At 43.9% G+C, this 15,793-nt stretch overlaps 2 protein-coding genes across 2 annotated transcripts in view; one reads left to right on the forward strand and one right to left on the reverse strand.

Moving 5' to 3' along the window:
• Positions 1-741: 741 nt before the first annotated feature.
• smarca5 (SWI/SNF related, matrix associated, actin dependent regulator of chromatin, subfamily a, member 5) lies at positions 742-8,951 on the forward strand. The gene is given in 26 exon segments (XM_034531937.1): positions 742-1,026; positions 2,254-2,361; positions 2,452-2,547; positions 2,549-2,619; positions 2,711-2,811; positions 2,908-3,008; positions 3,129-3,230; positions 3,232-3,309; positions 3,717-3,872; positions 3,969-4,100; positions 4,252-4,320; positions 4,427-4,536; positions 4,661-4,887; positions 5,363-5,484; positions 5,625-5,777; positions 5,920-6,052; positions 6,180-6,328; positions 6,427-6,549; positions 6,640-6,747; positions 6,882-6,995; positions 7,107-7,229; positions 7,360-7,492; positions 7,591-7,709; positions 7,902-8,114; positions 8,199-8,312; positions 8,470-8,951. Coding segments are annotated over 26 exon segments (3,093 nt in total). The 5' UTR covers positions 742-954; the 3' UTR covers positions 8,536-8,951.
• Positions 8,952-8,991: 40 nt separating this feature from the next.
• Positions 8,992-15,793, reverse strand: part of frem3 (Fras1 related extracellular matrix 3) — a 29,103-nt gene continuing 22,301 nt past the window's right edge. Inside the window, 16 exon segments of the mRNA XM_034531923.1 lie at positions 8,992-10,476; positions 10,565-10,711; positions 10,808-10,995; positions 11,114-11,240; positions 11,491-11,625; positions 11,721-11,848; positions 12,179-12,283; positions 12,372-12,564; positions 12,765-13,096; positions 13,191-13,322; positions 13,407-13,710; positions 13,805-13,963; positions 14,455-14,585; positions 14,680-14,862; positions 15,285-15,449; positions 15,536-15,733. Of these exon segments, the coding sequence (XP_034387814.1) occupies positions 9,907-10,476; positions 10,565-10,711; positions 10,808-10,995; positions 11,114-11,240; positions 11,491-11,625; positions 11,721-11,848; positions 12,179-12,283; positions 12,372-12,564; positions 12,765-13,096; positions 13,191-13,322; positions 13,407-13,710; positions 13,805-13,963; positions 14,455-14,585; positions 14,680-14,862; positions 15,285-15,449; positions 15,536-15,733 (3,197 nt within the window). The 3' untranslated portion in view covers positions 8,992-9,906.

Below are 15,793 nucleotides of genomic sequence, written 5' to 3' on the forward strand. Positions count from 1 at the left end.
AGGCTTGAAAGACTTGATTTAGAGTATATACATTGTATCCAGAGTAGTGGGCGTTTATGTAAAATAACCAAAAGAGAAGTTGGGATAACATAAGGGAACATAAGATTATTTGGGATATCCCTCCTCATTAAATATGCATATATCAACCTGACAATCAAACATTTGGACGTATCTTCATGACCAGTTTACAGACTGACAATATCCAAAAGGAGAATGGGTTTGAGGTTAATGAATATCTTTATAAAATCAAAGCAGTGTGTTTTGTAATTATTTACAACATTTTTATTATTATACTATTCAAATGTCCTTAGAAAAAAAACGTTATTGGGTAATCACAAGAATACAAAAAGGGAGCCACTCCCTTCGGTATGAGTCAATATACTGTAGCAACTTTGTATGGAAAGGAAACATATCTGTACAATGTATGCAAAAAGTGTAAATGAATGTATTAAAAACAAACATGCTTATTAATTCAGCTGAGGCACGAACAGCAGTACTTTGGATCTAAATGAACCTTCTTGCATGAGATTAATTTGATGATTTATGGAACGGATTTTTTTAAATTTATTTTACATTAGATTGACAATGTGGTCTGGGTTTAATCAAACCAAAGGGTTTTATGTGGTCCACCGGCGATCGAGCAAGCTTTATTTGAAGCTGTAAATAAATCAACTGAGACAAACTTTTACCAGCCACTAAAGGCAGCATGACGAAGTCTCGCGATAGTTACGGGCACAGCGGGTTTTCGCTGTATGAACGCGGGTACCCGACTAAAAGCTTGCTAGCGGGAACGTGCTGCCTGCAACCAACCGGTGTGTCTTTCATATAAACAACAGGATACTTCTCATTTACTGCCAACAAAAAGTTGGGGAAATCGTCAACGTCTCTCATAGCCGATCATTTAAGGCACAACATACGAATATTTCTGAATCGAGGTGGAAATTCGATAAAAACATGTCCGAGATCCTGAGCTCCATGGAACAGCGGGAAGAGCAGACCGAAGTTGAAGAAGCCGGAGGAACCGAGGTAAGACGGTTTAAAAGGGGCAACTGTTTCCTCTCAGCACGGCGTACGTCTCTCACAAACCCGCACGTCTTAAACTCTGAAACAACCCGTGTTTTGCCAACTAGACCGCCAAGTTCGTCTATTTTAACTTGCACGTTGTTAATGGTACCATGGGTGGTTTGAGCTAGTTAGCTCACTCGTTAGCCGTTAGCTCGCCACAACAACAGCTCGGTCCCGTTCACTCTGGACGGAAGCTAACGTTACAGCAACAAGGCCAACCTGTCCCGTAAACGCTCACATAGCTAGCTCAGTCCCGCTAGCAGCCCGTCGATCACGACATTAAAAGCACCAGTGTGTGTTTTTGCCATTTACTCCCAGTCCAGGTTCACTCAGCTCGTGAGATGAACGAGCTGTCCTGCCTTCGTCTTTGTTTTCGGGAGGACGGTGCAGCCACGGCTTTTGTAACCGAGGGGGATGCTGCTGGTGCGCTGCGTGCCCGCACCGTACCCCCCGCTGCACTTTGTGTTAAACTCCTTCAAAAAGATTTCCTTATTCAGGTGTGCGTTACAACATAAAACAAAATGAGATCAAATGAAACACACTTTGTTAATCCCACACTGGGAATCTGCGTGTCGCAGCAATCGAAGTACAGGAACAGAGGAATAGTATAAATAATTGAGTACCGTGGCCAGTTACTGTCACTTAGTTATACTCCGGTAATTACATTGTAGCAACACATTATGAGCACATATACTAAAATGCACTATGCATATCGTCATCAAAGGGCGATACACAGTATATTTAGCATTAATAGTAAATGCAATGTGTATTGAGAATGATGTATTGACAAATAAGGAACAAATAATACACTAAATACAAATATTGCTCTTGAGTGAATCAAATTGATTGGTGGGTGAAGTGTCTTGCTTTGGCAAATAGCAGTGTTGACAGTATGAAAATCAGTTTTTAAAAAAAAATTGTGAACTAAAAATGTGTCTAATACAAAGACCGCATTTCAGCAGCGAGGACAAAAGAGGTCGTGTTCCTTCGAACACAGGGAGTTGCCTCGAGTGTTTACGGTTTCATGTCGGGGAGGTTGGGAGTCCATGATGGCAAGGAGCTTTTCCATCAGATGTCTCTCCTGCTTCCTCTGTGGGGTCCAGAGAGCATCCCAGATTGTTCTCTATTGTTGAACAAATCAGAGGATTGCCAGTAAACAAGACTGTTGGTGTTTTGTTTTTTGCTCAGGAGAAGTCTGAGTCTTCAGATGCTGGAAAAGAGTCATCGTCAGATGTGGGGGCCGATGGACAAGATGCTTCATCATCCACAACAGCTCCGGGATATGAGGAGAAAGTGGTAAGAAACCTTTTAACTATAGTTTTCACCTTGATGCGCACCACTCTGTTTTTGCACAAGTTAACAAGACTGTCTTTCTGTGTATTCTAGCAAACAGACCGGACCAACCGATTCGAGTACCTGTTGAAGCAAACAGAGTTGTTTGCTCATTTCATCCAACCAGCCGCACAAAAGACCCCCACCTCGCACTCTGAAGATGAAGCCGGGGCGTCCTCGCATGAAGAACGATGAGAAACAGAACCTGCTGTCTGCCGGAGAGTGAGTACACGTCCGCTCATATTTATTTCATTTTAGGAAGGTTACTCCCGTTGTGATCATAAATCATTGTTTCTTTTCTGTGCTTTAACAGCAACCGACATCGTCGCACAGAGCAAGAGGAGGATGAAGAGCTTCTGAACGAGAGCACCAAGACAACGAATGTCTGCACTCGCTTTGATGACTCTCCCTCCTGTAAGCAATGGCCTGTTTTTTATTTTGGCTTGAGAGAAAGGTATATTGCAAATGTATATGATGAGCAGAAGTAACGATAATGCGTTTCTCATTTAGATGTCAAATCTGGGAAAATGAGAGACTATCAGGTCCGTGGACTGAACTGGCTCATCTCTTTGTATGAGAATGGCATCAACGGCATCCTTGCTGATGAGATGGTCAGTACTTTCTCAGTCAAACAGTTTACCTCTACATTTAAAATGGTGTGATATATATATATATATATAATATATTTATATTTATTAGTTTTTTACTTACACATTCTGCTGCTTTTTTAGGGTTTGGGGAAGACTCTGCAGACTATTTCCCTGCTGGGTTATATGAAGCACTACAGAACATCCCCTGGTCCCCACATGGTGCTGGTGCCCAAGTCCACCCTCCTACAACTGTATGAATGAGTTTAAGAGATGGGTGCCTTCACTCCGGGCCGTCTGCCTGATCGGAGACAGAGAAGAGAGGGTAGGCCGCGTCTGAATATTATTATTATTATTGTCTGAAAAGCGAAAATACTTGCCATGATTTGATATTTTACTCTGTAATGCTTCCTATTTGATTTTAATGTCCTCGTTTTTAAATGGGAATTAGTTTTTGGCCCCCATACAACATCTTGAATAGTGGTCCTAGTTTTATCCTGAAGTGTAATTGTAAGCATTATTTATAGACACGGTAAATTATTTCATTGGTTTCCCTGATGAAACAAAGTGAGTATATTAAACAAACAGATTTTACGGACTGTGTGTGGGGGTAAGAATGTAGAGCGTGGAGTTATCAACAGCATGCACAAGAGTTCTTTTCATGGAAAGGCAATCTGAAAATAACTTGAGTCTACAATTATATATGGCTGAATGATTTTGCATCAATTTCAGAATGCCCTGGTCAGAGATGTGCTGCTGCCTGGAGAATGGGATGTGTGCGTCACATCCTACGAGATACTCATCATTGAGAAGGCAGTGTTCAAGAAGTTCAACTGGCGGTACCTGGTCATTGACGAAGCTCACAGAATCAAGAATGAGAAATCAAAGGTCAGGCAGCCACTGAAACAAACTGTACATTTTACATATGCCAGAGCCACTTAGCGTTTTTCAAGATTTCCTAACAGCATTTTTTTTATGCCATAGCTATCAGAGATTGTGCGAGAATTTAAAACCACCAATCGTTTGTTGCTGACTGGAACACCCCTTCAAAACAACCTTCACGAGCTGTGGGCTCTTCTGAACTTCCTGCTGCCTGATGTCTTTAACTCAGCTACGGTAATAATTACCTAGAAATGAACAAGATCAACGGGGACTTTCACTAGAAGATAAATGTTCCTTCAAGCGGGAATCCCTAGTTGCACTGATGTGGTTGTGGCCCGTTATTTAAAAGAAAACTGGTACTAATTACATTTTTTTTTTCCCAAAGGACTTTGATTCCTGGTTTGACACAAACAACTGTTTGGGTGACACAAAGTTGGTCGAACGTCTTCACACTGTAAGTATTGACTTTTCCTTATGTCATCTATCTGTACATTTTAGGATGTGTTCCATTTTTATTTGGGTTAAAGCACTCCTTTTGACCTGCCATTTTTTTTGTATAGGTTCTGCGTCCTTTCTTGCTTCGTCGTATAAAAGCCGACGTAGAGAAGACTCTGCTGCCGAAGAAAGAAATCAAGATGTATGTGGGTCTGAGTAAGATGCAGCGAGAGTGGTAAGCATCCTGAGTCCATCTTTTATTTGTCCGTAGCATTTTTTTCAGCTTGAATTAAGTTGCATACTGATATTAAATAGTTGTAGACTTTTATGTAATATTAACTCGTGTCACAAACCATCAGGTACACAAAGATCCTGATGAAGGACATAGACATTCTGAACTCAGCGGGTCGGATGGATAAGATGCGTCTCCTGAACGTTCTCATGCAGCTGAGGAAATGCTGCAACCATCCGTACCTGTTCGATGGCGCCGAGCCCGGCCCCCCATACACAACTGACCTTCACCTGGCGGTGAACAGCGGCAAGATGGTGGTGCTGGAAAAGCTGCTCCCCAAGATGAAGCAGCAGGGTATGTCGATGCCCATGCTGTCATTTCACGAGAATTTCTTGTTTTCATCTCCTAGATGAAGTATTTCTATTACAGAATCTAGAATATTAAGATGCGAAGAGAAGAAGAGCTGCGTTAACCCGTAAAGTGGTGGAAGTAGTACTCTGTTTGACGTATAAATACCGTAAAATATTCCATTCCATAACTCGAGTCAAATCCTACTGTATTCAAAGGTGTATTTATTTTGTGGACTCTTCTCTAACCTTTGCCTTTTATTGTGAAATATATGAATTCTGTACTTACTTTTCGCCACTATCATACACTCAACACAAGTGTTTGGCTAATCTTTTGCATCACTTAGATCAGACTGAATGGAGGAATCACATCTGTAGGACATGCAGCACATTACCATAGTAGATTATTTCAAACTGTGTGAAAGGACGGCTTTTTTTCCGACATTACTTTGACTGATTCTGTCATCTTTCCTCCTTTCCAGGTTCTCGTGTGCTCATCTTCAGTCAGATGACCAGAGTGCTGGACATCTTGGAGGACTACTGCATGTGGAGGAACTACGCCTACTGCCGCCTGGATGGCCAGACGCCGCACGAGGAGAGACAGGTGTGATGCTCGGATCTTGTATAGGAATATGTCATATAAGAGATTTACGTAAATCGTTTACCATGTGTCTTTTTCAGTAAACTATAAGATGTGTTTAATAAAATGCATGCCATTTTTCATGCATCTTTGTGTGGTTTCAGATCTCTATCAACGCATTCAATGAGCCCAACAGTTCCAAGTTCCTCTTCATGTTGAGCACCAGAGCTGGAGGACTGGGTATCAACCTGGCTACAGCAGATGTGGTCATCCTGTACGACTCCGACTGGAACCCCCAAGTTGACCTTCAGGCCATGGTTAGTAATGAACAGCACATTCCTTGTTCAGTAGCAAGGAGTTACAAGATCAGATTTTCTTGTATCTGAAAATAAGAGACAATGCTGTATAAGTTTAATTTCTGATGTAGAGAAATGACTAGTTTTACGTTTTCAATTTCAGGACCGAGCGCACAGGATTGGTCAGCAGAAACAGGTCCGCGTCTTTCGCTTCATCACCGAAAACACGGTGGAGGAGAGGATTGTGGAGAGGGCCGAGATGAAACTGCGCCTGGACTCCATTGTCATCCAGCAAGGTAACTCCTTCTTCCCTGTCTTATTGGAACAGAAAGGATCTCTGAGAAATTGGTACAATACAGAACACGGCAATAGGAGATTAGAGATTTGAGTGAGCCACTAAATTGTCTTCTATTTGTTTCACAGGAAGACTGGTTGACCCAAGCGCAAACAAACTGGGTAAGGATGAAATGCTGTCCATCATCCGACACGGAGCCACGCATGTGTTTGCTTCCAAAGAGAGCGAGATCACAGATGATGACATTGACGCAATCCTGGAGAGAGGTGAACGGAAGGTGAGTCTGGATGCAGTACAGACAAATGCTTCTTCTTTTTTGGTTTCTAGTTTTTAAACTCGTTATAAAATGAACACTCTAATATTGTCATTTGCTAGACTATGGAGATGAAGGAGAAGATGTCTTCTCTGGGTGAGAGCACTCTAAGAAACTTCACCATGGACACAGAGAACAGCAGTGTGTACAAATTTGAAGGAGAAGATTACAGAGAGAAGAAAAAGGTAAAAACACTCAAGGGCTTCGGTCTTTAATTCCAACAACATGAACCTTTTGGGTATTTACCTTGTTTCCGCTCTTGCTTCTTCATTCAGGTCATTACCAACTGGATCGAGCCACCCAAGAGGGAAAGGAAAGCCAATTACGCTGTGGACGCGTACTTCAGAGAGGCTCTGCGAGTCAGTGAGCCCAAAGCACCCAAGGTAGGGAAGGATCACTCTAGAAACACACTGAGGATATCCGGCCTTAATGCAACAGGATATGTATTTAAACTCTATGGATGGCATGTTGCCCTGTTTGAGACATAACATTTGTTTGTTTTGACTACAATTCCCAGGCTCCTCGTCCTCCAAAGCAGCCAAATGTCCAGGACTTCCAGTTTTTCCCTCCACGGCTTTTCGAGCTTCTAGAAAAGGAAATTCTGTTTTACAGGAAAACCATCGGCTACAAGGTACAGAAATGTTTATTTTGATGAAAATGTGATTATTAGTACACATCTGCATTGAGGAGGAAGGTCTTTAGAAATGTCCCTAATTCAGTCTGTGGCTGTGTCTCTTTTTAGGTTCCACGTAATCCAGAAATACCAAATTCGGCTCAGCTCCAGAAAGAAGAGCAGACTAAGATCGATGAGGCCGAGGCTCTCGCAGAGGAGGAACTGGAGGAGAAGGAGAACCTGCTGCAACAGGTGCGGATTTTTCTCCCCAAATGCAATCAATTTATGGATAATATGCTGCAAGTCCTAATTAAACGTGTTATGTTTAGTTCTAGATATATTGTCCATATTTTGATCAACTGTCTCTTTTTGTTTATTGCAGGGATTTACTATCTGGAACAAACGCGACTTCAACCAGTTCATCAAAGCCAACGAGAAGTGGGGAAGAGATGATATTGAGAACATTGCCAGAGAGGTTGAGGGGAAAACGCCAGAGGAAGTCATGGAATATTCTGGTAATGACAACTTTTGTTTTTTATCCTCCATCTATCTCACTGGCAAACTTTAGGTTTCTTTGCATACCGAGTGAATTTGTGCCTGTTTGTTCCTTCAGCTGTATTCTGGGAGCGCTGCAACGAGCTGCAGGATATCGAGAAGATCATGGCCCAGATAGAGAGAGGAGAAGCCAGGATCCAGAGAAGGATTAGCATCAAGAAAGCACTGGACTCAAAGGTAGCTGACTGTCAACCATGCGGCTAATCCTTTGTTGAACAAACTACCTAATTCGCTTCATCTCGTTAAGCGTTGTGTTAAAACACTTTAACTCTTGCTTGGATTCATTGGATGTCTCTTTATCACATTATTGTCTCTTTCTGTTTTTCATTCATTAACAATCCCCTTATTGTTTCTCATCTCCTTGCCCAGATCGGTCGCTATAAAGCTCCCTTCCACCAGCTGCGTATCTCCTATGGCACCAACAAAGGCAAGAACTACACCGAGGAGGAGGACCGCTTCCTTATCTGTATGCTACACAAGCTGGGCTTCGACAAGGAGAGCGTGTATGACGAGCTGCGTCAGTGCATCCGCAACTCGCCTCAGTTCCGCTTCGACTGGTTCCTCAAATCCAGGACTGCCATGGTAAATGTTGGCTTAAAAAAAATCTCTTTTGTTCTTCAGCACTTAGAAATGTTGCTTAAAAATGATGTTCGGTGCTGTGTTTAGGAGCTGCAGAGGCGATGCAACACCCTGATTACACTGATAGAGAGAGAGAACATGGAGCTGGAGGAGAGAGAGAAGGCTGAGAAGAAGAAACGCGGCCCAAAGAATGCTACCTCTGTAAGTTTTAAATCCCATCTCGTATTAAAGGAAGCGAGCCACTTGATGATTGATGCCAACAGTTCACTGAGTCGTCACTTCCCTGACCTCTTAGTCTGGACGGCATTGATGTCACGGCTCTTGGAATCTTTTCTAATAATCTTCTCCTCCTATCCAGGCCCAGAAACGGAAGTCGGAGGCAACCCCAGACGGTCGCGGACGCAGGAAAAAGCTCAAGTTGTGAAGCTGAACTTAAAGCTACTGAGTACAGTGTCAGAACTCGAGGGCGACAGCCAGCTCCGGTATCATTAGTCCTAGTGTCTGTGTTTGTCTGGCGGGCTGTGATAACGTACGGTGTGAAACCCCGATGGACGGATGTCGTTGTATTAGGCTCTAGGAAGTGCTCCTTCACAAGCCTGCCTTGTCACTTGCCTAAACACTGCAGCTGTGCTGGTTTAGCCTTTTGGTTTGCTAGTTATTTTTTTACTAGCACTTAATTGAAATAAATGTATTTATGCCTGTTGGTTGTACCACATTCCATTGCTTCAGGCGATTATGTATCCTTTTTATTTTTAAGAAAACATTAGTTTCTTTTATCTTCCTATGTGAAGTAGAAAATGTCTTTTTGAACATAACGAATAAACTTCCTGTTTTTTTACATATGTGTGTACTCTGGTAAATAAAACACTGGTTCAAAAAAAAAAAAAAGGACATTTATATTTGGCAGTTTAAGTGTACATACATCCAAACTCTTGAAATTGACAAAATCAATAAGCCATTGAAGTTTGCTAACTGGCACATTGAAATATATATGTTCAGAAGAATAATTAAAACTTTTAAACTGCACTTATTTTTTAAGGACTTGACCGACAAACCAGAGACGTATAGTTTATAATTTTTCAAGTTTCACCAGGGTGTAGTAATACCTTTTTTTTTTTTCATAGTCCTACATTGATATGTACACAGATAGTTTTGCCTCTGAATTTGGCCACATTGACCTGAAAAAAATTAAAGAAAACATTTACAATCCCTTTCAATGACACCATATTGGTATTGTTACTCAGCAGTGGGCAGGTATACTGCAGGCTTTTTAAAGCACAACAGGTAAATACCAATACTAAAAATCACTTATCACATCATTCATTAAGGTCAGCTTCAACTAACATTCAGTCCATTTTGCTCTACTCTCCACAAAACCAACACAGTAAATAATAATAAAAAAAATTTAAACAAGTTTGCCTTTTTACTTGTGAAATAGTTGCATTTACTAAATTGGCATGTTCATGCATATATGCAAACGCTGGATAAACAAGATATTTTACAACCAATGAAGCAGATGAATCCTTTTTTGGCGGGGGCTTCTTCGTACATCCGTTATTCAAAATAGGCTGCAAAATCCTGCTGTACATGACAGCCAGAACTAACCATCATCAGAGATCAATAAGTCCTTGAAAACTCATTCTGCATTGTAAACCCCAATCACTGATTTACTGCTAGTCCACAGGTTGCACTGGGCTCTATTCAGTGCTACAAGAGTTGGGCTGTAAAGGCACAATGGTGGAGGAGACTATCATAGTCTTTTTAATAAAAGGCAGGTGTTTGAGGTGGAACACATCTAGACCTCAGAGTTGTCTGAGCTGCTCCACATGCCCGCTGGGCCTTTGCTGTAGCCATTGTAGGCAGAAGAAGAGGAGGTGGTGTAAGGAGGGAACTGGGCCTTCTTCTCACTCTTTTTGCGCCGCAGCAACAGAATGACAACGGTGGCTATGAGGCAGATGAGAAGGATTAGACCCGCAAGGCCCACTAACATCGACAGGGTGGACGTGTCAGCCAGTTCTCTGCCAGAGCTCTCCAGCAGGGGGCGCTCCAGTAGGGGGTCACGGTTAGGGGACCAGGGCTGGCGCTGGCTGACCACCATGCGATCTGCTCGGTCCAGAGCGATGTGTTGGATGTTGGTGCCTCGGTTGTTTTCAACACCGATGTCTTGGGCCACGCCAGGGTCAGAGAAAGCCGGGGCGGCGCGGCGGTGCCGGCGGCCGGCCAGGTCGGAGGTCTCAGGATGTTCAACAGAGGACATGCTGTGTTGCAGGTACTCCACACTGCGCTTGCCAATGTTGCGGTTGGCATTTTCTCGGGAGCGGACTGTGTAAATTGTGTGGATGAACCATTCTCGACCAGCAGCCATCTGCCGGAGAAAACACATATTTCCATCTTTATCTATGTACGTGTTGATACAATGCATGAATGTAATGTATTTGGAAAACTAGACAGACCTGGAAAAGTGGAGATGAGGAGAGTGAGAAGCCATCTGATCCCGGTTGTCTGACCAAAGGCAGACCTCCAGGTGTATCTTGAGCCAGTGTGGCCTTAAAAGCAACATCACCAAATGCTGAAGCCTGAGTCTCTGGCTGTGCCTTGTCCTGCAGAACAACACACACAGAAATAAGACATGACCTCTACTTCTTTTGGCTCCACACTCCCTAAAGTATTGTCCTTGTGGTTTCATTTCATCTTACCAGGATCTTGAATCTGTAAAGCAGAGAGGGAGCGTCTGCCAGGCAGCCATACTCCTTGTTGGTGGGGTTGTACTTGGGAACGTAGCCGTCTGCTCCAGTGCAGAGGAAGACTTTTTCAATGCTGCAGGAGAAGGAGTCGCCCAGGTTCTGGACTGGGTCCACCATCACACGACCGTAGATCATGGAGCCTGAAGCAAAGATGACAGATGAAATGGAAGGTGGGACTATAACATGGGGTTCTCAGAGAGTTAATGGTCCTCAGCTGTAATGTTGACTAAACTCCACTAGGCTACAGTGTTGTGGTACCGTCTGAAAAAGCAGCATCAGTCCCTTCTCCAAAGCCCATGGAGCCGTCAGACAACCACATCTCCCTCTTGGACAGCAGGAACATCTGAGTGTTGAGGCTGAACTCAGCTGCAACCGGGTCACTCACCTGGAGCACAAAACAAGAGTTACCGTACACAAAACAGATTCTAGGTGTGATTGAAGCCATTCTAAACAATACATGTTTGTAGTATTGTTAACTTTTACAGACCAATGTAGTCTTGGAAACTATCAAGTCATTAAAATCTGTGTTTTTTTTGTAGTGTTATCTTTAAATTGGTATTCTTGCTTTGGACCTGACCGTAAAAGATCTAGAACTAAATAACGTTGGGTATTTTTGTCAGGATATCAAGACCAACCTGCTGGAAGCGAATGTCCATGTCGAATGTCAGCGGCTCTCTTGGGTGGCAGATAGGAGGGATGCTGAACTCCCCGTTGGGCGATGCAATGCAGGCGGTCAACTTCACTGTGTAAGTCCCGGAGTAGTCTCGCACCTAGAGGTGACGCAGAAAGACAGAAACAAGCTTAAGACGGTCTCTGAAGTTTATTTCACCACAGCTGGCAACATTTTGATTGCATATCGACTCACAGCAAAGTCAGAGACAAAACTCCACTGCTGCATGGGCTGGTTGTAAGTAGGCTCAGTCCTGACCAGGGCGAGAGTGAATGTCAGCCCGGGGTGGTCCGCACACATCACCATGGATGACACGCTGGTTCCTGAAAACAAAACACATAGACGGTCATAAATCTTTTCATCCAAAACACAACTAGCAACAGTGTCTACGTTTTAAAATGTATTTAAAGAGTGACCGTCTACATTGTTTGTGCCACTTGCTTCATAACTGTAAATGCTGAAGGGTCATTTTGACATTTGCTGAAATGACCTCTGGCAATTTCTCACAGGAAGGACCTCCAATGTGGAAATCCAGCAATAGATGAAGAGAGGATGTCAACCACAGGGTAATCCAATAGGAGGTTGCTGTATAGAATAACCGCACTGGATGGTTTTAGGGTATGCGTGTGTGTGTGTGGTCGCAACGCTCTTACCTGGATGAGACATAACAAACTGTCCCCTGAAGCGAGCCTCCGTCTTGAAGTTAACCACCAGACGTCCCTCCTCATTTATACGCATACTGGTTGGGTACATGGCTCCTATGAGAACAGAGATCAGAGTTTGACAGTGCTTTCCCACGTGGACCAGCAGCACCAGCAGGGAGCAGCATCGGTCTGAGAAACATACCTTGTAGCTCAGCCTCAGGTGGGCTGCCGATGCCGTCCTGCCACAGAATAGCTGTGTCGTACACAAAGGTGAGTTTGAGCTCTGACTGCAGGTCAAAGTGCTGCCAGCCTCCCACAGCCACCGGAGAGTGGAAGACGTAGGACACAAACAGAGGGACGCGCACGGTGACATAGGACTGGACCAGGTTCAGCACCTAAGTCAGAGATAAATCCGTCAATATCAAGGATGATATTTATATTCCAACAGAGGAGTTCAAATAAATGTGAATGATGCAACACAGCTAACAAGCTACAATAGTTTTACTCTCACTGTCAAACTTGGCGTGGATAACATGGGAGTGAATCCATTAATCAATCAATTCTGGTGTTTTTTTCCCCTCTGTGCAAGTCCTACCTGTCCATCGGTGCCTATGGAGCCTCCGCAGTCATTCAGCAGCTCTGACATGTCGTAGTAGCTGGTGAACTCCCAGAGGCAGGCCTCCAGGTTGAGGTTCCTGTAGAAGCGCAGAGAGTTGGCTGAGCGCATGAGCGGGCTGTACTGGTACGGTGAAGTCTCGCCGATGATTTCAGGGTTCTTTGTTGCATCGGTGATGAAGCCGTGGCCTGTTTGGATCTCATTGAAGTCCAGCAAGTTGGAGCACCGGTGGTTGCCCACACGGGTGCCGTCTGGACTCAGGGTGAGCTCAAAGTTGGACAGAGGTCTGGTGGAGATCACTGGTAACATGCCTGTTGACATTGAAAAGCGTTTTAATATTCTGGGTCAAGATTACTAAACATAAAAACGACATATCATTGGTTGAAACAACCGTTCACTGCTCACCATCCATGTGAGGCATGTTGATAGTGAGTTTAATGAGGTTGGGGAAGTCGGGGTCATCGGGACCGGTGTAGCGGATCTTAGCAGAGAAAGGTTCAGCTCCAACAGTGCCTTGGACACGAGGCTGACACATACCTGCAACGATTTAGAAGTCAGTAAAAAACAATGACGGATTTACTCAGTATATATTTGCATCTGTCCAATCAGTGCTTCACTCACCCTCCTCCTTGCTCATCACAGCAATAGGGCTGGACAGCTCCAGACCGGCATCTCCATTGGCATTGAAGGCTCTTGCTGCACATTGAACCCTTGAGCCGGTCTGGAAGTAGATAGAATCCAAAGTGACGGACTTGGTGTTGGTGAAGAAAGTATTAGTGTCCACCTCTCTCATGGGGCTGGTCACTCCATCTGACCCGGTGGGGGCGCTGACCAGCCAGCGATACTGAGTGAGAGTGTCGTTGATGTTCTCCGCAGAGCATATCGAGCCGGTTTTGTCAAAGTCGTGGTACTTTGGGTTGCAAGCCTGCAAGAGATGACAAGACATATGGCAAATTAAAAATGAAAGAACCCTGGAGGTATGTGTACCTGTTAGAAGCAGCAGGAGCATTTACACTCACCGTCACACACACAACCGGGTATCCATTGGGCGGGTGGGGCTTGTCTTTGGTTTTAGCTGTGTCATCATACATGAGCAGGGAAACCACTTGGGGCACGGCAGGGAAGGTAACATCCGCCACGCTGTCCATCTCCTCAATGTACACAATGGCCTTGTTCATCTAGCAAGAAGAAGAAAAGCACCGTTAGCTGGTTGTCAACTTCTGACTTTAAATTGGCCCATCTCAACCTTCATTCACGACTTCTGCCAAAATATAGCATCATTTCACCATTCCTCCAACACATTCCATCCTATCTTGCTCAAATATAGGTTCGTAACATATCTGGACTTGTGACGTGAGCAGAGCACGCCCGATCTAGAGTATATGGGTAGAATGTCGCAGATCTGTTTATAGGTTTGCCTACTGTTTGGCTCTGCTGGGACGTTCCCCTCTGCATCTCATTCCAGAGGGAAAAGCTTTTTATAAGACTCTGTGGTTCAGGCGCCGCTGACAGCAATGCCAGCTGCTGCCCGGCTATTTTAACACAGGCTGACATGACGGGGGAGCATGCTCACATGTGTAGATATGCAGCACTGTACGTGTGCACATGTAGGACTTGTAGGACTACTGGTTTACATTTATTTGTGTGTGCTGTGTAACCTTTGTGTCACCTGTAGTTCAGCCACCATGTTGTCATCAGGCTTCATGTGTACAATGAAGGCCTCTCTCATCTCTCTCTGACCGTCATACAGGATCTCAATCTCCACAAAGTGTTCCGATTCACCCGCCTTGAACTCAACATCTTAGAAAGAGACACAGCGAAGTGATTAAAAAAGACATTATTTAAGAGATGGCACTGTTCAAGTTACTGCATGGCCAATACACCATGTCCTTACCCTCTGACAGTGGGTTGTAGTCTTCTCCAGAGGTTGCAGAGCCGTCCTTGGTGTGCACTCTCACCACTGACACCTTTGAGGTGTCTCCAACACGCAGGATGGGAATTTTCACCACAGCCACGTTACCTTTGACCTGAGGTTCACGCACACTGTACTTGATCTCAGAGAAACGGATGATGGGCTCTAGAACGGGAAGAAAATCCGAATGACCAATATTATTATCATTATGAGCCCAAAAAAAACCAGTCATATTTCTTTTCTCAAACAAACCAGTAGTAGTTTACCAGAACGGGGAACAAATAAAACATTTTAAAATAAATGTTGATACCTTTTGGCCACAGAAAAGACAATGCTGTCTTAACTTAGTCGGTTTCTATGATGTATAAATGTAAATTAAATTTGCATTTATTTGCAGCAACATCCATCCTTCATATTAATAGCATGCCTGGTACAAGTTACACAGTTAGGAGTGAAGTGCTTTACTCCTAACTGTATTTTCTCCACCCACTTAAAAAAGAAATATCATTGTTTTCATCTACTATATGCTACCTACAGAATATTTTGCCTATTTGTGTTTCAATATTTCTTTATTCTGAAGTACGCACTATCTTTTCCATCCGTGACTGTGACCAGCGCCTCCTTCTGCTCCCCAATCGAAGCTCCATACGGTGACTTGCTCTTGGGAGTTCCCAGGACGAAGCGGAACTCCTCGTCCTCTTCGTGGACGGAGTCGTCCATCAGGCTGACCACACACGGCTTCTCTGTTTCACCTGGAGAAAAACGGTCAATAAACTCAAGTATGTGCTTGCTGAATGTTAGAGGAACTGAGAGATTAAGAGGGAGAGGGAGGTCTCACCTGGTAGGAAAGTGATGATGGAGGCGTCAGTGTTGGGTCTTTCACTGTAGTCCATCATGACCTGAGCAGAGGCTTGGCGAGTGTAACAGCGCACCGTGGACCTAACACTGATGTCGCCACTGCGGTACACTATGGCTGTGACCTCCCCATCAGACTCATCCACCTTGTAGCTTCCTTCCTTAAACTGAACCTTCGGCACTGTGAAGACAGTCAACTGTTATGTTATATATATATATATATATATATATATATATATAT

The sequence above is a fragment of the Cyclopterus lumpus genome, chromosome 1 (genome assembly GCF_009769545.1).
Source record: "Cyclopterus lumpus isolate fCycLum1 chromosome 1, fCycLum1.pri, whole genome shotgun sequence".
Taxonomy (NCBI): domain Eukaryota; kingdom Metazoa; phylum Chordata; class Actinopteri; order Perciformes; family Cyclopteridae; genus Cyclopterus; species Cyclopterus lumpus.